At 41.9% G+C, this 27,375-nt stretch overlaps 1 protein-coding gene across 2 annotated transcripts in view; it reads left to right on the top strand.

The window, feature by feature from the left end:
* Positions 1-27,375, top strand: part of CNTNAP5 (contactin associated protein family member 5) — a 401,478-nt gene that overhangs the window by 211,900 nt on the left and 162,203 nt on the right. The window contains exons 5-10 of one of the 2 annotated variants that reach the window (XM_075609766.1): positions 1,687-1,890; positions 6,852-7,036; positions 9,247-9,390; positions 14,505-14,769; positions 16,890-17,039; positions 18,304-18,475. In XM_075609766.1, coding sequence (XP_075465881.1) covers positions 1,687-1,890; positions 6,852-7,036; positions 9,247-9,390; positions 14,505-14,769; positions 16,890-17,039; positions 18,304-18,475 — 1,120 coding nt within the window. Of the gene's footprint in view, positions 1-1,686; positions 1,891-6,851; positions 7,037-9,246; positions 9,391-11,330; positions 11,444-14,504; positions 14,770-16,889; positions 17,040-18,303; positions 18,476-27,375 lie in introns of those variants that run through there. The other variant, XM_075609767.1, reaches the window with a different exon arrangement.

Genomic DNA, 27,375 nt, shown 5'->3' with positions numbered 1-27,375 from the left:
AGCAACACATATCTTTAATCTTTCACTTAACAATCAACACAGAACTCATGAGGGGATATTTTTTTAATATATTTTTTATTCAGGTGAGATTTAAAAAAGAGAGTGTATTGTGAAATTTTCTTTGAGCTGTTTCATTACCTCTGATTAATTATCCGAAATGTAATATTGCAATTAAATCAGTCACAGATTACTTTAGCAATAAAAGTTTGAGTACTCTATATTAATAGAACTGTTGACGCTATACAATTGATCTCTCTGTGCTCTAATAGTGCTCACTGCAACACTTCTAAAGAAGCAATCAGAATGAGACTTTGTTACACTTTAAAAGATAGTAATTTCTTTGAAGAAGTAGCCAATTGAGACTGAATATATTGGCTGCAGCAATCAGGGCAATATTAGACTGAGGGCAGATTTGCAACTCTGCGGTTTTATTCAAATAAACAGAATGTATGTATCGGTGTCAAAGATTTACTGAGTTTGTGTGATGCAAAAATCAGGCAACGTTGTGTCTTACTAAAACACACACACACTAAATCTCAATGGGTATCACTGTATAAATATCAATATTGTTATTTATATTGTGCAAGAATCAGTATGTCATTGATAAACCAAAGTTACGTTTTAATGAAAAAATATTTGCTTTCGTTACCTCGCACATATTCTTTAAGTAGGAACTGTATTTCTTCATCCTGCCTTCAATGAATAGAAAGAGTAACTGCATCACAAAATCAATTTTTCAGCTGAAATCATTAGCGTCAAATGTTGCGATGTCATTATTCACGTTCTTACATTTGGCGCACGTTTTCTTATTGTTTGTACGGCGCACGTCAGGTTCATACGAATTAACAACGTACCAAGAATTGTTACTTGACTTTTATGCCAAGAAAAACTTGATGGACAATTCTGGCACATCTAAGGCACCCAAAAGTGGTGCGTATTTATAAAATATTATTACCTATCATTTGCATATGGGAGCCCCGACATCTAAACCCCTAGTCCCGTCCCCCACCCCACCCCCCCCCCCCCCGCCCCACCCCACTCCCCCCCCCTGCCCCACCTCCCAGCATCATTTTTTTCTTTCTGATTAGAAAGTTGGAACAACACATAAAATAAACATATATGTTATACATTGGCGCACATTAATTTGTTACTCTTCTATGCATCATTTTTAACAATTACTTTCAGCAAACATTTTATACACCGGCCCCCAAAGTGGCCAGAGGTCATTATTTACATCTGGGGATAGCTTGCAATGTTGGACCACAAAATCTTTTGTCTGCCAGCACTTTTTGGCTTTATTCAGGATTTGCAAACTATTTTGTTTGAGTCATCAATAGACCCACCTCCCATTTTACATTACTAAATAAAAAAGAAGACATGTAAAGCCTCTAAGGAGTATAGGTCATACAGAGCCATTTATAATACTTAGTTGAACTGAATGCCAGCCCAACATCCCCCCGCGGGGATTCCGTGTCCACAGGCCTAATGTTCACACTGAGAAAGATTGATTCCTTATGACAATGTCAGGGGAATTCTGTTAATTGAGAAAGGACAATAGCTAAAGGCTATTGGCCAATCAGAATGCTGAATATGTGCTTTGCTATTCTTGCTCTGCATTATCATTGGCTGTCCCTGTTTGCTTACCTGACTTGTTGTCGATGTCCCCTTTGCTTGCCCCTTATCTAGAATCTGATGTTGCCGACTTCGATGGCAGAAGCTCCCTCCTATACAGGTTCAATCAGAAACTGATGACCACATTTAAAGACGTGATTTCTCTCAAGTTCAAGAGCATGCAGAGCGACGGAGTTTTATTTCACGGAGAAGGGCAGCGTGGGGATTACATTACACTGGAGCTACAGAAAGGAAGGTTGTCCCTTTATATCAACTTGGGTATGTATTATTTCAGTTGAATCTTTTTGGAAATATGCCATTGAGTTTCTTATTTATTCTGTATTGCAGAAAAATCAGTACATTTTCATGAAAATGTGAGCAGTTACAGGTCTGTCACAGTAGATTGTTACATTTAAGAATTATTTTATAATCGAATCAATATTCTTTGGAATAGGTGATGGCGCGATGACCTCATCAAGTGCATAATTACAATATGATGTTTAGCGAATCAGATAAGCACGTTATAAAGTGCTTGAGATAGAGCAAGGTTTATAGTCCAAAAAGCCTACATACAATGCTTGCTGGTAAACAATAGCCACTAGAAGGATGGAAGGAATGAATGTGTATTGTTCAGGAGAGGGAGCAGCTGGATCAGCGCGTTATTGATTGTGCAATCAGACAGTGGCGTTCCCGTTTTCGGGCGCGCGTTTCAGCAGAAGGATACGCATTCTGAACGCATACTTTAAAATCAAACTCTATAGTAATCTTAGAGCTTCAGACTAGATTACACATTTACGAGCTACTAAGGAAAAACTCTTATTTCTCATTTCATTAACATCAACCTACCGCATCATATCTGGTACTTGTCAAAATACAGTGACATCAATTTAGTTAACATCAGTTGGTTGTCTACATTGTGCTTCTTATACAGTATAGTGTCAATCTACAATTATGCACACTGTCATGGGGATTGAGCGAGAAATATATAAGATATGATGAAAAAGGAAACGGCTCCCTTTTCCCCTGAACATGGTGTGTATATATATATAATTCCTGCAGGGTATGCTTTTCTTAACCTTTAAATATATAGGTTTATGAAGGTTTAGTAAAGCATAGCCTGCAGGAATTCATCCACATCATGTGTAATAAGACAAATTTCCCAAGCCCATCGTAAGGCTCCATTAAGGATAAGGATGGATAGGATGGTGCAAAGTTATAGTACTCAGAAAAGCCCCAACATGTTTTTGGTGTCTCAGCGCTCTTAGTGGAAGAAGATTTAAGTTGGAAGAGCCTAATCATTCACATGTTGCTTCACATTACTGCTTGTTAATATGAGGTGCTCAAGGGGCATTCCCAAGTGATAATGCACCATAACACATTGGGACTCAAGTTAACGTAATATTTTACCAGATCTATTGTATGCTTGAGATGTTCAGTTCAGCTGCATTTCCATTGAAATGTCAAAGATGTATTTCATAATTTGGCATGATAATAACTCTTCAGTCATTTACTACCATTGCTTTGCAATACATTGCTTATCCTTCTGGCAGCGAAGATATTAATCGAAGGCAGGGAAAGCCAACTCCAGTCCTCAACGACTACCAACAGGTCGGGTTCTCAGGATTTCCCTGCTTCAGCACAGGTGCTGCAGTCAATGACTGAGCCACCTGTGCTGAAGCTCGGATATCCTTAAAACCTGAGCTGCTGGTAGCTCTTGTGGACTGGAGTTGGCCACCGCTGATCTAAAGCCGCAATTGTAGTGCCCGTCGCCGCTGAAACAAATACCTTGCTTCCAATGTAGTTGCCCATAGTGCGCATGACCGCGACCGCGTGGAAGTGCGACCGCATAATGTATGCGTCACGTGAAGCAGTTCAGCCAATTAGGGCGAACCGCTCACGTGGCATCACGATCACGCCTTCGCCATGCCTCCCGGTTGCCTCCTGCCTGCACAGCAGGATTTGCGCGTGACTTCACGCTGTCGCACGAGCGTGCACTATTATCGCGGCCTAAGGAGACTCCTGCTAAGCGTTGCAAAGTGCCCTAAAGTAGCAAAAGGGGTTAAATAGGAGTACAAAATCTTACTCCAAAAGTGCCAAGTGCATGCGACACAGGACGCTGTTCTGGGAATTCTCGTCTGCTAACTGCTCAGAGAGACATCAACTCAAATGTGTTCATAAATCCTGTGTTCTAATAAGTAAAATGTCATGACTAATTAGCTCATACATTGGTTGGAGGCCCCAGTTGAAATACATCTGTTACATTCACCTGCACCAGATTTCCTATCATAAACAGAGAACCTTTAAATGTCAGAAATTGGCCGTCAAAGTGAGGCAAGAGAGGAAATTTCCCATGTGTTCCCATATTATCAGCAACGTGTGCTGCACCTTTTCTTTCAGCTTATTTAGAACTAGTCATATACAGTATATAGTGTAAAAATATACTCAACAATAAGGGTGGCACTATCATTCGTGGTTTGGTTCTGGATCTAGAAATTTGATTTGTATGTTTTTGGGTTTGGGATGTTTAGCAAATTATGGGACATTAAGCAGGGAGATACTATCATATCATAAGCCTCGCATAAGTGTAATATCACGCTTAGTCTGGTGCCCTGGTTTTGATTCTAAATATTTTTGCGTTTTTAATTTTAAAGGTTCAGTCCAAGCGGCATTTTTCAAATGTATTTTTTTTTTTGGTAATAGGATTGAAGCAGGGGGTCTCCGGAGATGAACCGCATTGATTTCAGCTCCGGAGCCCCCCTCATTCCCGAGACACTTACCTCTGTGTGGGGTGCCGGGATTTCTCTTTGGAGCCCTGGCTGGGTTTACAAGTTGGCGATTTAAATGCGCTAATAGGAAGCCGTGACATCATCCCTTGCGGGTGCCTATTGCCCGCCATGACCGGGATATTTAAACAGCACAGAGATACCTGCACTCCCTACGGATGTAAGTATTTCGGGAAGCAGGGGGTCCCCGCAGCTGAAATCAATGTGATTCAGCCACAGATACTCCCAGACGCAAATCTATTTTTTTAAATTTAATTCTGCTTGGACTGAACCTTTAAGGGTTTTATATTTGGTTTTGGAATGTAAGGATCTGGTAGGCTCTGAATTCACACCTGATTGTACCCATGTCTACTCAATAGCTCATACTTTCAATGTAAAGGGAGTACTACATTTTCATCCAAACTTTATTCTTTAAAAAACATTTTCTGTTGTTTAAAAGCAGCATTGCCCTGCCAGGTGATAGTTATTGTTTTTTGCATTTTTTAAATTGTATTGTTATAGCAATCTATAAAAGTCCCTCTATTCCATTCCTGGAATTCTATTTTTTTTGTGCGCTATATCAGGAATAGAACGCAGCTAAAACATTCGCAGAACAAGGAGAAAGGGGGGGGGGGGACTTTATTGTTGAGCAGCATGAACAGTGCTGCATTGCTGCTGTAATATTTTGGATTTAAGATATTTAATTACCAGACATACAATACGGAAAGCAAATCTGCTTCCTTATTCAGAATACCAGTGCTGAGAAGGCAATTCAGAACATCAGAAAGAAATGTGTTTTGCCGACTTTTCTGTATACCAGCTAATCATATAAAGCACGAATCCACATTCTTGCCTGCTGCCCCACAAGCCTTTTCAGAGATATTTTATTAGTTAAGTTTCCTTTCATTTAATAGTGATAAAATAAACTGCCAACAACATCATTGGCGCCTATTCTAGTAGCTTCGATATTTTAATTGCAAGACCGAACGTGTTGGCATGTTCATAGCTCGCGGTATGACGTTTGTGAAAAGACGGTATTCACTAAAGCAAATCGCATTTTATATACTGTTGCGGCTGCGTTTATTCTAAAACTTACCCGGAATTTTCGAGCTCTTTGCTTTTACAGCCGAACCTGGCCACGCGCCAGCCACATCTCTTGGCCACGCGCCAGCCGCATCTCCGTTCAGCGCTAATGGCGCTGATCAATGAAAGCGCCTGCGGCGCCGAAACTAAAAAAAAAAAAGCCCGCGTCTGCCCGCGGTTTAAAAATTCCCGCGGTGGCGGCCGAGTTAGACTAAAGGCGGCCGCCACTGTACCAGGAACACTGGTTTGTGTTTGCTTTACAAGCGAAATGATCGAAGGTACGATTTCCCTCCACCAGCCTGCGATGCTGCACAGAGAAAATTGAGAGAAGCTGCATCTCCTTGCACAGCTCTAACCGGCGATATCCCTGCACAGAGAGAGAGCTGGATCTCCCTGGACAGCTCTTACAGGCGATCTCCCTGCACAGAGAGCTGCATCTCCTTGCACAGCTCTAACCGGCTATATCCCTGCACAGAGAGAGAGCTGGATCTCCCTGGACAGCTCTTACAGGCGATCTCCCTGCACAGAGAGCTGCATCTCCTTGCACAGCTCTAACCGGCTATATCCCTGCACAGAGAGAGAGCTGGATCTCCCTGCACAGCTCTTACAGGCGATCTCCCTGCACAGAGAGAGCTGCATCTCCAGGCTCCGTATGGGGTGCTGGTATCTCCTGCAAGTTTAAATCTGTTTCATGTGTTAAGAACATTTAAACTTGCAGGAGATACAAGCACCCCATACTGTGACCAGTACCTTAGGAAGCAGGGGGTCCCGGACCTGAAAGTCATGCGTTTCTGCTCCGGAGACCCCCTGCTTCAATCCTATGTAATACAATTAAAAGATACTCTTCCTGATGCAAATCGCAATTTCTATCTCACCACCCTTAAGATGGTGTTAAAAAAAGCGAGTATTTCAGCCGCGTTGGCATCTCGGACTTGAAAAACAGTTATGGGCAAAAAATGCGAGTTTCTGCCTTTTTTGACCTACTGCTCAGATTGTCAGAGCAAGAGTAATAATGCAGGTGAAAAAAAAAGCCGTTTACAGGTGATTTTGACATGCGATAATGTCTTACTGAATAGGAAAACATGCAGAATCGCTTGCAAAGTGCCCTGTACTGCACATGCGCTAAGTCACTTTGCGAGGCTTCTAGAATTGGCCCCATTGTTGCTTCAGTGGATATCTCCATTACACATTGACTTGCCGGCAGTGATACTGCACGGGAAGAAGGCCTTTTTCAAACAAAACTGTGCTGCACTGCTGGAATTATGTGTGGGACGCTCAAGGTTCAATAATGTAAAAAATGATCAAATATGGCAAATCGCAGCTACGACTAATATTTCCAGGAGCACATTGCTGCGACCACAGTTGATGGTATTTCATTCTTTTCCTCCTCCTCAGGTGACATGAAGCTCCGTTTTGGCAACACCCACACCACGGTCACGCTGGGAAGCCTTCTGGACGACCAACAGTGGCACTCTGTCCTCATAGATCGATTCAACAAGCAGGTGAACTTCACAGTGGACAAATATACTCAGCATTTTCGAACCAAAGGAGATTCTGACCATTTGGACATCGACTACGAGGTGTGTTTATTGTATGTGCTATTGTTGTTGCATCTGCTGAAATACCTTACACTCATTAAATCCTTTACAAAACAAACCATTACTTTCCCGAATTTTAGTTGGATAAAGATGTGTCTGTAAGCCTTGCACTGGAAACGTTTTGAGCTGTCTCCAGTGAGTCACGTGGTGTTCCTGATCTTGAATACACTGTTACATGAAAGGGATGTTAGTTATTCTAAGATTTAGCACTGTTAAATACAGTAAATATGGGCTGTTATCTCTACAGGTGCCATAATGTACCCATTTGTAATTACAGTACATTTTACAATTGCTTTAAAACAAATTGGATACAGCAGGAGTGGGCAACTCCAGTCCTCAAGAGCTACCAACAGGTCAGCTTCAGCACAGGTGGCTCAATCAATAGCTCAGTCGAAGACTGCATCTGTGCTGAAGCAGGGATATCCTGAAAACCTGACCTGGTGTGGCCCTTGAGGACTGGGGTTGGCTACCCTTAGTATACAATTTATGAGCAAAAAACACTGCTATGTTGCCTACTTTATTAACAAAATAAATAGCCTTGAGGCTTAGTAACAGCCACAGTGCTGTGTTCTTTCTATTTCAGCACTTTTTCTTACAATTATGTTGACGGAGATTCTCCAGAGCTTGCAGTTGGAATGTTTATCCACTTTATTCTGCAAGCAAAATCCCAATCAAGCGACATGGGATGTTATATTGTGGGGCACACTGTGCAATATTTTAAAGGGCTGTTAATAATAAGTCTATTTATAATGTAGCATAAAATACATATACTGTCACTTGTTAATATTAACACATTGCTAATTAATCTTTGTGACAAACCAACCCACCAATGTTTATGCTGCTAATTGTCAGATCTGATATTCTACGATCACAAAACTTTCTATTTTAGTGCAAATGCAGAACCATAAAGGCAGCTCTATTATTATTGCCATTTATTAGGTAATTACTAATTAGAATGATTACATAGCACTGGCGAGAGTTGGAGAATCAGAGGAGCTAAAATCTGCAGCCAGGGAAATTAGAAAGAATTCAGGTTTAATTAGTAAATATGACGGTTTAGAAAATATGATTATTTGCGCTACCTGTAGCAGGGTAATATTTATCATTGTTTCCAAATTAGAGCATTTGGGAATTAAGTATTCAGATATATCACCCATTAATAATTTTAGAACATAAAATTATTAAACTACAGTACAATCCTTTAGGAAATATCTTTGAAGTTTTCGCGATAATCACGTGCAGATATAAATGTCACCTTGTGTAGCAATAAAATCTGCCGTTTATCTTAAATGAATAAATCTTGCTAGCATTTAGTTGAACTTGTAATGTTTTTTCTCAGGCTACTATTTCTCAAGTCAATGTACAATAAGCAGTATGTTAAATGTTTAGATGTGTGCTGTTTTGGAGTGCCTTAGTAAAGCAATGGTATATCGGGTATTTACACATATTTAATTGTGTTTCTGCTTTGACCTTTACAAAATCTATGAAGGACACACAAAATGAGTGTATTTCATATAAAAACGTCAATGACCGTAGCACATAGAGTTCTCCCTCTCTCTTCTCTTCCTCTCTCCCTTCCCTCCTCTCTTCCCCTGTCTCCCTCTCCCTCTCTACAACCCTCCACCCCTCTCTTCTCTACAACTCTCCACCTCTCTCCCTCTCTACCCCTTTCCCTCTCCACCACTCTCCCTATCTCTCCCTCTCCCTACCTCTCTCCCTCTCTACACCTCTCCCTCTCTGCAACTCTCCACCACTCTCCCTATCTCTTCCTCGCTCCCTACCTCTCTCCATCTCTCACTCTCCACCCCTCTCCGACCCTCTACCTCCCTCTCCCTCTCTCCCTCTCTGTCCCTACACAAACACATCTTTTAAATTGTTACAATTTGGGACAATGTTTTTCTGTTGAAGGGACCCTGATTTTTTTTCCAAACCAGTTTTCCAAAGAGAAGACCCAATTGTTCAGCAATCTGGGAGAAATGTGACAAATCTGTGGATCTTTAGAACATTAAGCACCCAACATCCTCCGCAAAGGATTATCTTTTTGATCCATTAAATAGTTTAATTATGTAACAGGAAGACGCTGTCGGTATTAAGGTTGAAGAATGATCATTTGTTATATGTTGTTAGGATGAAGTAGTCAAAAAAAATAAAAAGGGAATGAGCCAAGTGTTTGATTTTTTTCATTCCCAAAGTTCAGCTTTGGAGGGATTCCAGTACCAGGGAAACCAGGGACCTTTCTAAAGAAGAATTTTCATGGCTGCATAGAGAACCTTTATTACAATGGAGTAAATATTATTGATCTGGCAAAGAGACGCAAACCTCAGATCTACATTGTGGTAAGGAATGGAATGCTTTCTACTCCACTGTCTTGTTATGATGATTGCTGCTAGAATCGTGCAAACTCAGCACACATTCTTTCTTAGGTATTCCACGTATTACTTTACAGTAGACTCCCGGACAAACAGGGCACATCGTTGTAATGCCCCCTGGTTCAGATAATGTATTTTTTTTTAGTTATGCCCTTGGGGGGGAAAAAAGCTAATATTTAAAACCCCCACATTTAAGTGATTTACAAACACTATAGATCATTTACTGTAGAAAAGGTAATAGACATCAGCTGAGCAAGAGAATACAAGATCAATACTAGGCTAAGTGCTGCAAACATAAATACTGCAGAAATAATAAGCCCTATTCAGTATGCTGGCAATACGTTCTCCTCCCCACGCTGAAGAAGATATCAGCTCCCTTCAATTGAAAGGAATTCAAATCCTCTTCAGCACGGAGATGACGTCTTCACGACACGTTCCCAAGAGCTTACAATCGGAGCACTGTAGTGAGCTAGGGACAGATAAAGATAGTATTTTCCGTTGAGTGTATATAGTATAACAGTAACAGGGAGAGGCGGCTGGTGCTGCACAATTGTCCGGTAACAAGGAAGGTGGGAAAAGTGTAACGTGGGTGGCACTAAGAAGAATTGGGTGGAGTTGGGGGGATGGGGGGGAGGAAGAAGTACCCCCATATAAAGTAGTATGCTAGTATTGTTTCTAGAGACATTATGAAGTCAACTGTCATATCCACATAATGAATATGTAGAGCAGATGTAGTTAACTCCAGTCCTCAAGGGCCACAAACAGGTCAGGTTTTCAGGATATCCCTGCTTCAGCACTGATGGCTCAATCAGTCCCTGATTCAGTACCGGTGGCTCAGCCTTTGACCGAGCCACTGTTTGAGCCACCTGTGTTGAAGCAGAGATATCTTAAAAACCTGACCTGTTGGGGCCCCTTGAGGACTGGAGTTGAGCACGTCTGATGTAAAGTGTCACTATTTAAATGCTGTAAGTTCCAGGTTTGTTTTGGTCTGATGACAATGAACATTGTCTCTCTGTTGAAAATCAGTGGTGTGATGGATCTCTCCGGAAAAAGAATTTCAATCAACTATTTCTGAAACTTTCACCCGGGAAAGTTAAAGAAAAAAAAAATCAGAATTTGGAAACCAATCACCACGTCTCTAAGAAATGTGAATTCATACCGTAGGAAGGCAGCCAATCTTAGAAACAGTCGGGGAGCAGCCAATCTTTACATTTAATCGAAATGTGGAGAAGTTGGCTGCTTCGGAGTTTCAAGTTGTCACTTGCAATTACGACATCATAGAAAAAGCACTCTGAAGTGTGGCATGGCTTTTACCCGCAGACAGCTCAAGGCACAGAAAGTGCGTGCCAATAAAACGTGCCCACTTTGCATTGTGATTAAAAGAAGGGAAAAGAAGCACAGAGAAATATACAAATGCTTTCTTTACTCTGTTTTTGTAACCAATGGCAGCACGGTGGAATTTGTTTGTGAATAATTCAGAAAGATGTACAAAACCTCAACAAACCACTGTTCTGTCTCACTTCTATATCATTTCCAATATACAAAATAAGCAGTTAAAGCTTCTAAAAACTCCCTTCTCTTCCTTGTCTAGTATTATGGAAATGAGTAACTTGAGAAGCTCATGTGCTGTTCACTGTTAGGCTACGGCCTCTGTCCTCCCTGCTGTACGCGCGCCTGGCGGCATGGCGGTGCATGCAGAGACTACAGCCGCGATCGGCGGTTTGTAGGGGAGATCTAGGGAGAGTGTGGGGGAGGCGGGGCCATGAAGGGGGCATGGCCATGACGGGGCATATGTGCCCTGCCATTGGCTGCGCGCGGCCACATCGCGGCCCTGCCAGTGTACGCATCGCAGCGCCATAGAGGGCTGTGGTGTGTGGCGCGCATGCCATGATGCGTGCCGCCATGACCACTGGGGACTCGGCCTTAGACATCGCTGTAAACAGCAAAGGAGCTGAGGCTGTCTTTGAGGAAGACCATATTAAGGAGAAAATAGCAACATTTTTCTTCCCCCTTCCATAAAGTATAAGAAACTTATTTTTTGTTAGAAAAAAAACCCCCGTATAACATGAAGCTAAGGGAGACATAGAGCAAAGCAACATGAAACCAGATGTATAGACCATGTTAGTGAGCTCCTTAGTCCATGTGGAATGAGGTTCTCACGCCTCTGTGTTTGTCAGACATGTACCATGTCCCCTTGTATTTGTTATATGCAGCCTTGGCTCGAGCATCTCTTTTTGACATGCTACAAACAGATTTTGTTGCATCTTTGATTTAAAAAAAATAATCAGCAATTAGTTGCAGATTTCTCCGGCAGAAAATTAGTTAATGAATAAGAGGGGGGTTGTTAGACCCTTCAATGTGGCAGCTTCATCATTAATCACCCAGGGCACAGAGCAGTGTATATTGGTATCATAGCATTTGGTCATTTTCATGGGGACAAAAAGCACCAAGGACACACGTCTAGGCAGTTAACTGAAACATTTTTTTAACTTGCATAAACTATGTGATCTCTGTCCTTATGGATCTGGCAAAACCGACGGTATAAGGACTGTAACTCTGGGGCCCTCACAGCTTTTGTGAAATAAAATTGGCTTGCACCAATGATGGCTCCCACAAGCTCTTTACACTCTTGTTATTAAATGGTTTGCTGGTGGCCATGTTGTACTGTATGTCCTGAAAATACTGGGATAAATAAATTGGAATCACTTTTATGGAAAAGGGTCACCGTTTGCTAAGTCAGGGGTGCTTAACGCCAGACTTCAACCCGCCCACCCCCAACAGGTCAGGTTTGCAGAATATCCCTGCTTTATCACAGGTGGCTCAATCAGTCCCTGCTTCAGCTCAGGTGGCTCAATCGGAAGCTCAGTCTTTGACTTATCCTCTGATTTACTCACCTGTGCTGAATCTGGGATATCCTGAAAACCCGACCTGTTGGGGGCAGGGGGGTGGAAGACTTGCGTTAAGCAACCATGTGCTAAGGCAGAGGTGCGCAAATATTTGGAGCAACGCCCCCTGCCTGCTCCCTCCTGTGATAGCGCCCCCCTTACCTTTTTTTGCCTGCATCAAATGACGCAGTGGGGTCATGTGATGTCACGTCACATGATTATGCCCCGTTGCCATGGCGATGCATCACACCAAGCCTCTGAATCTCAGTAAGTTGAATTAAATGCCTTGGGGAAGAGCGTGGGGCCTCTGCAACTGCTGCACCCTCCTCTCCTCCCCTCCTCCCCCCAGAAAAATCTCACGCCCCCCAGTTTGCACACATCTGTGCTAAGCTAAGGCATAATTATGCTCTGAGAGATTCTAGATCTCCCTCCCCTCTTAAAAAAAAATGATCAACAATATCAGTTCTCTTGAAGCATGCTATGAAAACCTAAACAAAATCCAAACCATTTCAGTTTTCTTGTTAAAATGTGTGTTATTCATTGAACATGTTAAATAGAATACAGAAAAGGTTGCACCTCTCCTCATTTGGTCAAACTAAGACTGATGAAAGGGATAATATTATTGATATATAAGGATGCATGCACTGTACTCACTTTCGAAATTGGCACTACTGATTTTAATTTCCCATGATAATTAGCTGTTTTTTTTAGGCAGCCTTATGTACAATATTTCAAGTTATTACAGTTCACGCTTTTCAATTTCCTATATGTATGAGTGTTTTCTAAACATGGGCAAAGCAAGATTCAGGTATGAGCTGCAGAGGTACAGCGGAGGGTGACAAGAGAACTGGAGTTTGTTTCCAGAGATGACACACCTACGTAGGCCTCTTGGGCAATGTGGGACGGTTACGTAATTACGTCATTAACTTTCACCACAAAAGAGCTGCAGCCAGAGAATGGAGTTATGTTGTGTTATAATGTAGTTAGCAGGTTGTTGTTTAATAGTAGCAAACCTTAGCACCATAGAAGAGAATTACCACATTTGAAGCTGCATTAACGGTGGGCACTTTCACTGGTATTTCGGATTTGGTTCTAACAATTTTTCTGTGCTTTGGTTTTGACAAAACTCAATTGGTTTTGGATTTTTTTCTTTTTTCATTATCGGAATTTGTTGAACTTTTTCTAACTTTGATCTTTGGCACAAGTTTGTGGGTCAAGGGGGACTCTTGGTTTTTGGCTTGTCTTTCATTCGGGATTGGGAACAAACTTTGAATTTTCAAACTGTTCGCATCAGAGTTCAAATCAAATGCCTGAATCAAAAGCACATTATGATAAGCAAAATCACAAACAGTAATATGACATACTGTACAATATGTTTTTTAAGCTGCTGGGCACCTTACATTCCTCTTTTATAAACACCTAACAGACGAACAGAGTTGTTCACAGATGTAACAATGTGACAAACACACACAATCCCTGCAAGCTCAGAACCCAAACCTACCACAATATATATATATATATATATATATATAGCCAATAAAGAATATCACCTGTGAGCACATTCACATGTCTTAGGCAGGCCTGCAACCCTGCCTTTCCCCCTTATCACCTAGCATACAGTGCTTCCACTGCAGCAAGGGGTTATGGGAAATAACATGAAAATGAGCACACAATGTGTCACCTGTTGCCCGACATCCATTTTTATATAGAACCCTTATAAGCAAATTCTCTGCTGTTCACACAGCTTTTAAGCACATGATGGGGATTAGATGCAAAGCCAGTCAAACCACTCACAGCTGTTTCGATCTTTTGGGTCACATCTGTGCGAGGTTGGTTGTTTTTGAGACCCATATATATGTATGTATTTATGTATGTATGTATGTATGTGCCATAAGAAATGCTACAAGGTTTGTGGCCTAATGTATACAACAAAAGACAAAGAGCCCCAGTGTTACATCCAATATGACTAATTATATAGGTTAATACTTATCTTTAGAATTTGACTAAATGACCATTACTTATGAGAAGAAAGACAGATATGTTTTTATGTGACAATGTGTACAGAGGATTCAAAATCTCACCGGTCTTTCCTTCATGTGTGGCATGCTCTATACACATATATGTAGGACTCCCTTGTTGGTCTATTAAAAGCTACCAATTGTCATGATCTTTTTCCAACACTGTTTTGTTTTTCAGGGAAATGTGACCTTTTCCTGCTCAGAACCCCATATTGTTCCCATCACCTTTGTCAGCTCCAGCACGAGTTACCTGCTGTTACCCGGCACACCACAAATGGAAGGCCTCTCGGTTAGCTTCCAGTTCCGGACGTGGAACACAGATGGTCTCCTGCTGTCCACTCAGCTTTATGGGGATTCAGGCATCTTGCTGCTTCAATTACTGGCTGGAAAATTAATCCTCGTCATCCAGAAGGAGATGGAAAACATGATCACATTCAGCACAGGTAAATCAATTGGATTCATGTTTTGTGATGTGTTATACTTCCTTTAACCCATTCCGGGCAGAGTACCATCCATGCCAGCAAAAGGGTATTTTCTGCGATGAGATTTACACTACTAATTTCCAATCCAAAGTGCATTAACAGTGTGATCCCATGTGAATGTATTTATGATGCAGTCCGCAACACTTGACACTTTTCTCGGATGCTACCTTGCTGCAGTTTCTCTCTCCCGTCTGCTTCTTATACCAGAGCACCCTTGAGATAACTACTTGTTGCTTTTAGGTACTTAAGAATTGCAAAATAATGGTAACATTGGTACTTTTGGTACCTAGATATTAAACATGTCTGATTTTAAAATAAGCTTATGCTGTAGGAATGATCAGAGCAGAGAATGTATCAAACCAAACAAAACAGAAATATCATTATACAGGACGTGCTCATTCTAACAGGTTGGCTGGGTTCTAAGGAACTGCTTTCAGTATCAATTTGGTAGGCATTTAATTGCATTTAAAAACGATTCTGTTGCATAGAGAGAACGGCTCCTGTGATTGCAAAATAAGCTTTTAGAAGTTATTTTGTTGATAACATAATGATTAGTATGTGAAGCTTTTCCCCAAAGCCTCATGAAAATATGTCAGCACATAGTGCAGAACAATGATTGTTAGTGTGGATAAAATAAAGACTCATAAAGAAGATATACCTAACCATCAGTAGATTTTGTTTCTTCCCAGATGAAAGGCTGTAAAAGAGAGAAGAAACATAGCTATCTTTAACTCTTCAACCCCAATATAAGCATCACCAGGATACATCTGTGCATTCCACACAATGTGGGTCATGTATCAACGTGAAGGGAGTGAATAGGAGCTAAAATGTTATATTTCTTATTTATTTACCATGTTGGCATTAAATCCCTTAATGATTCCTTAGTATGGCAGAGAACCAGAAGAAAGGTCAATCAGACCTGCACTCAAAACATCATAAAGCAAAGGAAAATATTACTGGTTCAAACAAGTTGCAAAGACTGCACGTATATTGAAGAAATAAACATTGCGTTTAATAAAATACATTTTGATTCACCTGGTGGGATTTTTTTGCAACAGAATAGCACCAAGGAATTTCAGTATTGTGATAACATTCCTAAAGCGGCATTTTCACAGATGTTTTGGTTCTAAATAAAAATATATAATACAGATATGGAAGAAAATATTTGTAAATATTCAAACTTTAATGCCCATTATATATATATATATATATATATATATATATATATATATATATATATATCCAATAAAGAATATCACTAGTGAGCACATTCACGTCTTAGACAGGTCTGCAACCCTGCCTTACAACTATTATCACCTAGCATACAGTGCTCCCACTGCAGCAAGGGATTTAAAATAAATGACTATTTTGCATTCTCTTTCAAGTCCTTCGAGTGCCTGAATGTTTTCAACACACACGTGTGTGTGTGTGTGTGTGTGTGTTTGTGTGTGTGTGTGTGGAGAGAGTGACATGGAGGGAGAGAGCGAGAAAGAGTGAGTGACATGGGTGGGAGAGAGAGTGCCAAATGGGGGAAGAGAGAGTGGATGACATAAGGGAGCATACAATAATTCCTAATGAACAACCTCCATTGACGTTTCCGAGGTCTGTGTATCATGATATAGAACATATTGCTTGATACATGGCATGTGAGAACTTTGCTAAGGAAGAATCCTACGTTCGGGGAGATTGCTTGGCTGGGAACCTTGACATGGTGGAGTTTTCAATGCTGTTATAAAGAGCAAAATGACAGACAGAAATACAACTAATCATTACTGTTTACATTACTCTCACGGTTTAAGGTTCTACATACAAAAAAGGCCATTTTAATGGGGAAAAAAAAAGAACGAGCCTTCTCTTCACTGTGAGGTTATATGAGGACACTGAAGGGATAATATGTATAATTGAGACTGTGTTCCATTGAAAGGGACTCACTTGTGTCAATCCTATTATTATAAATAAATGTTAGAGGAGGCATTATTAGAGGGCTTTGCTTTCAATTTAGTGAAGATACAATATACTTTATTCTAAATTGCTCGCCCACTATAATCTGTTATTTTTAATCATTCTCATTGATTTCCCAGGCAGCGGGCTAAATGATGGTTTGTGGCATGTGGTTAACATAAATGCAAGACGACATCGGATTACCATGACGCTGGATAACGGCAACACCTCTCCTGTCCATGCAAATGTCCCACTGCAGATCTACTCCGGCAGCAGCTATTACTTTGGAGGTGAGGCTCCTCGGTGTTGAAATAATAACAAAGCCAAAGAAGATGCTTTGTGCAAATGCTTTATAATATCGGCGCTGTAGAAGAAAAACTCATTAAGTGCAATATTTAAGTTTTTCTCATGACAATAGGCTTAGTAAAGAAAATAAATTCTAATGACTCATTAAAGACCCCTAATCTTCAGAACTTCTCATATCAAAATACCTTCCTTTTTAAATACACATTTTTTCCTATCCAAAAGAACATTTACTGTAACCGCCTTTTCCTCGGGACTCAAAGAATGTAGTTAATGACTTTTACCGCTACAACGACATATGCACTGTCATTGTATTTACATTCTTTTCAATGCTAGAAAATGGGTTACATTCACAGCACATTATTATTAAGAAACAGCCCACAATCGTCTTCTTTACCAGATCTGTGTCTTAGTGATAAAGAACACAAAATATTGGGTGAACCACTGATTTAAAAGATGCATTCTCTCTTTATGAAACACATGGCAAACAAACCACACATTCTAAGGGTTTCTAAATGCTAAAACTAGTTCTTGTCAACATGGAAATATTTACATTTTGGAAGTAAAGCTGTTAAATTAGTTACTTTCTTTTTTTTTTGCCATTCCAAAACATGTTGCTAAGGAGGACGGTAGTTAGCATGCAAACAGATTGCAAGCATAAAGAAAATCCAAGAGCAACGCTGAGACACCTATCCCTACAGAGTATTGATACAGTATATCTTTCCACGCAGTATTTGCATTGTGGTGCAAGGCATTGGATGATAAGATTACAGGACCCACATTTCAGGTGTTGGATCATCTTTTGGGGGATGCTTTGGGTAATTAGATTGGTCCAGAAATGCCTGTATCCTAACCTAATGTTTGGGGGTTAGGTATTGTATGCATTGCAGCAAAGTTAACTTTTTCTTTTACATACGCTATGATATTGATGTCCTTCAGGCAGAGACAAATCAAGTAAAACAATAAATAAATGAAAATAAAATCACTCTGCGACCTGTAATGATCATTCCTGAACAGATATAAAGATAAAAAGGCAAAGAGGCGATAATAATACTGGGAAATACTGTGCTGATTTCCATATGTTGTGCTGATTTCCCTCTCCATAACCTGAGCATTTATGGCAAAGCCTATGCAATAAAGAAGACATCAGGAATATTGAGACCTTCAGGTCATCCATCAATAGAGCTCATAAAAAAACTAAATGCATTATCCAAAATTTGATTAGATGTGTTTCTTTTTTTTTCTGAACAGGCTGCCCAGATCATATCACAGATTCTAGCTGTATAAATCCGATTTCGTCTTTCCAAGGCTGCATGAGGCTCATCTTTATTGATAACCAGCCCAGGGACCTCATCTTGGTCCAACGTGGTTCCGTGGGGAATTTCAGTGATTTACAAATCGATGTGTGTGGCATCAGAGACAGGTAATTTGACCCTTATTTGTCTATTCAGCATTATATTAAGGACACATTTACTCACAGATATGCCTTCATGTCTACACTTGCTGCAGCACAGGAAGGACCTTTAAACAAATACAGAAGTGATACTGGGCGTGACTGCATATAATTGCAACACTATCACCTCGCGGCCGTGGCTTAAATGTGCAATCATGTCTACTGGCATTTTTCTCCACTTACTGGTAGATACTCCGAATCCAAGGGGCTCCTTCTCAAAAATATATGATTTTGTTTTTTATTAGTGGTTGGTAAATAAAATGGTGTAAACCAGTATAATTAGGTCTAAAATAATAGGTCTCACCTTTTTTATCACTCGCCAGAGTCTGTCTGTGAACATCAGCGTGGTGAAGTTTGGTTTCTAGCGTTTCATTTATGACATATTGTAACTCCATTTTCTGCAGCTCCAGTGTGTTCAGATGCTTGTACTGTAATTTACACCTTTTAAAGTTTCATTGTCCTTATCATGTTCGAAGGAAGATGCATTTGTTATACAAACACAGCTTTTTTGACATTCAGACAGCTGATCGATTCCAAGGTCTAATCTAAATGAACCAGGGGGGTTATATTAGGACCAGGGGATCCCTATAACAGTGATTAAGTAGCCCAGTACAAGGTTTGTTGGCATTGAAAGGGTTTATGGTGTATTTCCTCAGGCGCTATTTTGAAACATGTAATATAGGTCTACACATGCAAAAACAATTTATATAATCAGTGTTTATATTACAATCCTGAAAATAACACACTGAATATCTACTATTGTGTGCAGAAAACATCAATAATGCAGCATAGTTTAAGAGAAAATTTTAAATATTCAGATTTATTTTGATCAGTTTTCAGAAATCATGAAATATAATGTACATACCACTGACCAAATCTTTAGTACCTCTATGAGAGGAAGCAGCAGCCATACAGAAAGTGGGGAAAGTTCTATAAATTGACAAGGAGATATTTCTTCTAACTTTGATATCCAACAAAGATCAATGAAAAGTGAATGTCGGAGAGCAACTGAAGGGAATCTCTGGCTTGCTCTGGCCCTCCAGCCCCTTGTAACAAAGGGACAATAGGATAAAACCTGGCGCTTACCTTAAGCTTAATATATGAGGTGTGCTTACAATGTGGCAGTAAGTTAGACCACGGCTCTATGACAGATGCTTTGAGCCAGCATGGAGTTCCCCTCTGCTGCAACCCCAGGGAAGGGTTAATCCGGAACCCTTTTAAAGATATAGAGACATACAAGCAATGGGGGAGCGTGGGATTAGAAAAACATTTGACAATAAAAAACAATAAAATACAATAAAATTAATGTGGTTACAACAATATTGCTGGGGGTTGGTGAAAATATTAAATACACTTACACGGCCATGTGCAAGCGGACACGGTAATGTGGTTTCTTTAAGCAATTCCAGTCACTCCCAACAACAGGTAATGGTGGTTTAGAGGGTTTTGAAATAAATATATAAATATATCTGTACTCACACGGCCATGTGTGAGTCCTTGCAGGAAATTGGTAACTTTGGGGTTAAATTAACCCATCTGCATCTCCCCCAGTGTAGACTCTTCTTTGTTTGCAACCAACGTGGGATTCTAACACCAGTCTTGGGCATCAGATGGGGACTCTCCCCAGTGGTGGTAGTAGGGGGGGGAGTAGGTAGAGAAAGTGAGGCACGTTGTCAGTGGGGTTTAAAACACATTTATTAGTTTTAAAAGCAATTGGTACAACAAGACTCACATACATACATAGTGGTTGGACCCCTGGCCTCCTCGTGCAGTCCAGGATACAGTTTAAGCAGCCGTTATTGCCAATCACGCGTCCGTGATGCAGGAGGAAAAAAAAACAAAAAACTTTTTCTCCTTATCTGCAATGGCTGCCTGGTTGATCCGGCTACGGGAGCCACGTTGGGCCAAATTCAGCAGGAACTTTAGAGCTACGCGTTTCGTCGAATCATCGACTTCCTCAGGCTCATATTCTGACGTGGAGGGGGTCTCTGAGTTTTATAAACCCCCTGTGTAATCAAAGTCTAATTGGGGCGGGCTGTGTTTAATAAAGCCCTAATTACAAAGTTTTTTTTTTTTTTTTTTTTTTTTTTATAAACGAGATTTACATAATTCATGTTCTGTAATCACACTGTCTTGCCTTTTAGAATTGGTTTAAGTTAAAACATTCTTGTATACTTAAATTAATATCCCTAACCATCAGGGGTTAATAGATGACTGCAATAAAATACATACTGTTGATTATTTAATGAAATCATTTTATCAGAGTATTGTCAAATTTATTTGTAAACTTCACACACATTTAAACAATTTTATACAAATTCTACTAAAATTAAAATTCACAGGTATTTTGGTTTTAAGACCTCCAATGGGGTCCATCTAATCATATGTCAGAATTGGTCAAAAGGGGTAGGGTCAGACAGGTCAACTCATCCCCTTTAAATGTAAATGCACACCACATCTTTCTGTCTTCTGCAGCTTTATTGGAAAAGGTACAGGAACCTAAACATATCTTGAGGGGTGGCACATGTGAGAGGAAGGTAAATTAATAATGCCTTGTATGGGGGAGGCAGTAAAATGTCTGTACTCACAGACTGCTGGATCCAAGAGGAAGTGTGCTAGTCTGTACAAGCAGGATATATGGCCAGGAGAAACCATATATCGAAACATGGCAGGGGAGTATGGGTAAACCAACTCAGGTTTTGAACATAGGGAGGTTGTCAAGGCAACTGCCAGAAACTTATGGGGGAAAGTAGCTACAATAGTAACAACAATGTGGCAGCTTACACTGGGGAGTGCTGGCAGCCTGAGAGCAGAGAAAAATAAATAATCCTGTTCCAGGATAGTCCTCAATGTCTATTGACATTCATGGCTAGTAGCATGCTATCCCAACATCTGCTGCTGCTCTCTCATTGTTTCATGCTTCCTGAGAGTGCATAAACATGGACCATCCAGGCTGGTGATTTTAAAATGTGGTGATTTATCATAAAGAGAACATTACTATTAAGTGAACACATTACTGTACTGTATGTGACCTGCTTGACTGCCAGAGATGGCTCATGTGATCTTAATAAAAACAACAATGATATAAGGCAATATTGTCTAATATGTTTCAGAGTGGAGATTGTGTAATAAAGAAGTTAAAAAGTAGAGACATAAACATAATATGGAGAAGATATATATCATATTTTTGTTTGAAAGTTGTTCTATTGTACAGTAAGAGTGGGTGCCTCCTCTAAAGCTCTTTAGCATTTCCAGATGAATACATATAAAATTTGGAACAAGTAAACAGAAAAGTTCTCAAAGTATATCAAAAGAGCTGAATTATAACTGTCTCCAAACCAATTCGGAGTAAGCCTATAAGTGAGAACCAATTAAGGAGTTTTGTGAATATACAGCAAACTTCTGAATAAACATCTGATTGGACATTTTTAGTGAATGGTAGAATAACACAGAGAAGAAAAAAAACATCATCCGTATTATCATCTATTTATGAAAAATGCAAAACCGACACATTTCATGCTCCACGGGCACTGCTGGGGTTAAATTACCATTCTCCCCTCCTTTTTGGCATATTTTTACATTTCCTCAACACCACAGGGGCTTTGAATCCTTTAAGTGCCTCTTTAAATGACATAATGCGTCAGGCACTGCAGGGACTCTGTGACATATCCGCCACGTCATGGCGTCAGGCACTCTGTGACATATCCGCCATGTTATAGCGTGAGGCACTGCAGGGACCCTGTGACATATCCGCCACGTCATGGCGTCAGGCACTGCAGGGACCCTGTGACATATCCGTCACGTCATGGAATAAGGCACTGCAGGGACCTGTGACATATCCGCCACATCATGGCGGCAGGCACTGCAGGGACCCTGTGACATATCCGCCACGTCATGGCGTCAGGCACTGCAGGGACCCTGTGACATATCCGCCACGTCATGGCGGCAGGCACTGCAGGGACCCTGTGACATATCCGCCACGTCATGGCGGCAGGCACTGCAGGGACCCTGTGATGTAGAATGGATAGCTGGATTTCCTTAGGGAGATCGCGTTCCCCAAAAGCAGGAGCAGAAGAGGAGTTCTCTCTCCTCTTTTGCACAATTAGTGATGCTGTGATCCCCTGATTGGTGTGGAGAGCGGTCACGTAAACGCAATGTGGCAGAGGGGATGTGGAATTCTGCTGTGGCGGTTTCTCAGACTTGCAAAGGGCCACGTTTGCAGATTGATGTGGATTTAAAGTGGCTGTCATTTGTCACCGAGGCGATCAATACCGATTTCTCTCGAGCATTCCACAGGCCTGTCGTCGTGATAGCACGATAATGATTGGGATGCTGGCATGGTGGTGAAAAGCAATATTAAGGAAAGGGGAATATTAAAGTAAACTAGGTGACTTTTAGAGGTAAAATGTGGGACTCAGAGGCCAAGAAAATCAAAGAGCTAAACGGCGGTTTCTGTTTAATATACATTGTTAAGTAGCAGTAAAATGTCTACTGATATGCGGCTTTAAATAAAATAAAGACTGAAAATGTGTATTTGTGCAGGGTGGACAAGGAGCTTCTGGTCATTAATATTGTAGCCCTCTTTCCTGCAGCTCTATAGTGACTACTGGTACTGTACACACCTGCTGGTTCAGCGAGATCTGGGCCTCCGCTAACTGGGAGCCTGGGGTAATAATAATACTCTTGGCAGCGCCTCCACTTACCCAGGATCCCCAATAAGTGAGATTCCCCTAGGAAAGAACAATAGTAACACACTTCAGTTTGGTAAACGTTTACTGATATGCATAAGTAGAACCTTATCATATAACTATAAGTAATAACACACATATGATATAGCATTGAACTGACTGACATGCAATAACGTCTACAAGTGGCTCGGCCACTCTCCTATAGAGAAATGTCACTCCCCGTTACTGCGTGCACCCCACACCGTGTCCACTGTTATGTATATGTATATATGCGCAGTTCTCTGGTCACTCAACCCAGTGTCCCCAAAGAGTCCTTCCCCAAGGCGGGATCAGCGCCTGTTGGTACCGGTGTTGGTGCACTTATAAAATACCTTCCGGTCACTGCGGTGACCGGCAACAAACTTCGAAAAGGATCCGCCGATCTAGTGCAGTCTCCCACGAGTGGATGATGTCCAGCAGCTTGGTCCCAAACGACTGTCACCACCGCAGCTCCGCGACACTGTGTCTCTATCTGCCTATGCAGTAAGTGCCAAGGTGTCACTACCTATATAGGGTGTCCCTGCAGCACCACAAGCTTATGGTGACTCAGGGTATACACTGGGGCCTGAGGGGGAATCTGGCCTACGCAGGTGGGTCACTGACCCCCTGCACACACACTACATCTCCCCTTGTTCCTCCGGTGCCCTCTGTCTAGCGTGGTCTCTCCCCCACGCTTCCCTTTCCTGCCTGTCAGCAATCCCTGCAATCCTATTTGCTCCCTGGCGTCAGGTGACTTCGCTGAGGCTCCTGGGGGTTGTAGTTTACTGCAAAGCCTCCCTGTGATTGGCCAGCCATTCGCACGCTTTGCACTGCGCATGCGCGAACTCCCTCCGCTCTGACAGTCGCGCCTGACTATTGCGCAACAACATGGTGGCGCCCTGTACTGCCAGGCCGCCGCGGAACATCCGAAAGCTCCCTCAAGAGGCACCCTGCAGTGGAGGTAGACAGGCAAACCAGGACATCCCTACAATATGTTAGCACAGGGGGCTGTCAACTCAGTCCTCAATACCCCCCAACGCGTCTGATTTTCTGGATATCCCAGCTTCAGCACAGGTGGCTCAATCAGTATGTACAGTATGTATGTATGTTTTTGACTGAGCCACCTGCGATGAAGCAGGGATATCCCTTTGGATTGGACTGAAGCAGGGATATCCTGAAAAACGGGCCTGTTGGGGGGTATTGAGGAATGGAGTTGAAATGCCTGGGTCTCTTTGCCTACAAAGCATCACAGGTTTTTCCGACAATGAAGGGTTATTGAAAAACTTCAGAGATGAATATTACCGATTGCTGTACTCCGTTTGGTATTATTTACAACATTCTTTGATTCTTGTGGGATATTCATTGAGAACCGTTCTGATATCTGCATGCACAAAAAGTAATAAAGAAGGTTTCAAGGTGACGGGTCAATTTTACTTGTGTGTATCTCTTCTGCAAATGAGCTGGGATTGCTGTCCATGATTACTGGCATTGATATCAGATATTGCTTTTCTACATGCTGTACTGTAATCCCTGCTGTTTCCATTGCAACTGAGCTTATTATCTTATTAGAGCATTTCCATTTGAAATATCACACTTACTGTTTTATTGTAAGGTATGCAGGTGGTTGTTCATGGAACATTGTTTTCTGGACTGTAAACCCTCTGCTTGTTTGTGTGTTGTTCTTGTATGGCGCTGCTATGAACATTTTGCTGACACAGTCCCTGCCCCGTGGAGCTTACAATCTATGTTTTTTTGGTGCCTGAGGCACAGGGAGATAAAGTAACTTGCCCAATGTCACAAGGAATTGAACCAGGTTTCTCTGCTCCAAACTCAGTGCCAGTCAGTGTCTTACTCACTGAGCCACTCTTTCTATATTATTATATGAGGATTGGGGATTGGGGAATGTGTCCACTGGCTCTATTTGTTACATCTGTAGCACTGCTCACTCACTCCCCCCCCTCCCCCCCCCACCCGGGACATCTTGCCTAAGCTACAGGTGTTGTGGTGCTTGTTACCTGTGAGGGTCCAGGAGAGATGAGCGTCCACGATGGTAGGAGAAACAGGACAGGCGTTTGGTTTTCCTTCAGATTCTTTTCGTGGTCAGCACCTCCAGTCATAGCAGACTCCAGGGTCCCTGTAGACAGTTCCCACCATGACAGACTTCTCTCTCATACTCCTTCCCAATAGTTACTTAGGCAGGGGTATATAAAAAGGATTCTTTATTGAAGCAGCCACTGCAGTTGGTATTACAGCGTATGCATCATATTTTAGAATGGGTCCCAGACCACTCGATGGTGCTGGCCTGCCTGCAATATTGAGGACTTGTGCTCTGCACAGAGTTTGGGCTGCACTCAGCCCCAGGAGGGGCTAAAGGCATGTCTCACTCCCAGCCGGGGGAGGAACTTGAACTAACTGTAATTTGGACACTTCCTCCCTAAGGCACAGAGGGGGAGGGCACAGGCTCCAGTTCAACTCCACCTCTGTCACTCAGAGAGGCAGCATGAGGAGGGTAAACCCACAGGATGACACTGCCTGTAGCTATCAGGACTTAAGGCTGAGTCCATGGTAACTGCAGCCGTGCAGAGGCGCGCTGAGGCTGAGGGAACCGGGTGCTTTCCCTGGCCTTAGTTCGCGCGCCTTCCGGGGCTGTGTCAGGGGGCAGGTCTGTGATGTCACGGAGCTGGTTCGCCCTCATTGAGCGCTCAAACTAGAATTTTTTTAAGACCTACGCATCCGCACGCCTGCGGACGCGTGCGAGAGCCCCTGCTAAAGCCGCTCTCATTGTGGCTGCAAGGGATCACTGACAATCGTCAGCGCACCTCAGCACAGGTCAGCGCCTAAGAGCTGACCATGGACACAGCCTTATGTGACAGGAAACAGAAAGTATGGTCTGGACCACAAATAGCTGCACATCTTAACCAGGAAAGATACCTTGAGTTATATCTTGTATTCAAGTACATTGTGCGAAGATTCAGGCAGACAGTGCCAGACACAAATTGAACTTACAAGCTAGTGCATCTAAAACTTACCCTGCAGGAGCAGTTCAGTGAGCAAAGACTCTGGCTCTATAAATAATGATGCTGAGTTTGAATCGCGAGCCTGGTTCAATTCCCGGTGTTGGGACCTTGGGCAAGTCACTTTATCTCCCTGTGCCTCAGGCACCAAAAAACAAATAGATTGCAAGCTCATCTGGGCAGGGACTGTGTCTGTAATATTCCTATGTGCTGCGTACCATGTGCGATACTATAATTGTGACGCGCTCTGAGTCCCATTGGGAGATAAGCACTATTTGAAATAAAATTATTATAACTATTATTATCCATGACATCACACATCCACCTCAACTTACCTGTTCATTTGTTTCCATGAGCAGTCTGAGAGTCCAATCACCTAAATACGGTAATTGCGCTTCCATCTTCCTGGCCTCACACTGTAGCTTCGTTAAAAAGGCAACTTCAACTCCTTCTCCAACACATCTCAAAGTGGTATCTTCCTGTCTAGCATCCTACCAAACAGCCTGGACATGCGTAAGGCCACAGCAGCCTGTCAGTATATTTTCTCTGCTTGCATTATTGAACTGGATTGAACTGACACTTGCAATAAAATGGATGTTAAATCTCCCCCTCCCCCCCCCCCTCGTGTTTGGGGGAATAGGTAGCAACTGTTATAGATAGGTAGAAGCTTCACCTATAACATATTGTACTAATCTGTGCAGCCACCTGCAGTATAACTGGTATCTGGGGGTGCTGGGTATCAGGGTGACCGTGCCAAAATATGTGTTTTATCAAAAACTTAAGAAAGGGCAAAAGTGGTCAAATTTATAAACAATATACATAGAGCAATAAGGCATAACACTGTCAGCAGTAACTTTATTTCTAGACTATGGAACATTAATAACAATCTTCGGAACAAACTGCCTCTCCCATGTCCCAATGCAATTACTAGACAGCTGAGTCTATTACGCCGGAGCTCCTGAAATATAAGGGCTCACAGGAAGGTTACAGTAACAGGCCTGTTGCACTCAGGTGCACTTGTATCCAGAGAAGCTGCAACACACTTGGGGTGTCCCCCAGACTTACTATTTAGATCAGGGGTGCTCAACTCCAGTCTTCAAGACCCCCCCAACAGGTCAGGTTTTGAGGATATCTCAGCTTCAGCACAGGT

Source organism: Ascaphus truei, chromosome 7 (genome assembly GCF_040206685.1).
Source record: "Ascaphus truei isolate aAscTru1 chromosome 7, aAscTru1.hap1, whole genome shotgun sequence".
In the NCBI taxonomy this organism is placed as follows: domain Eukaryota; kingdom Metazoa; phylum Chordata; class Amphibia; order Anura; family Ascaphidae; genus Ascaphus; species Ascaphus truei.
Note: the sequence above shows the minus strand (reverse complement) of the source record. Positions and strands in the feature narration are given on the sequence as shown.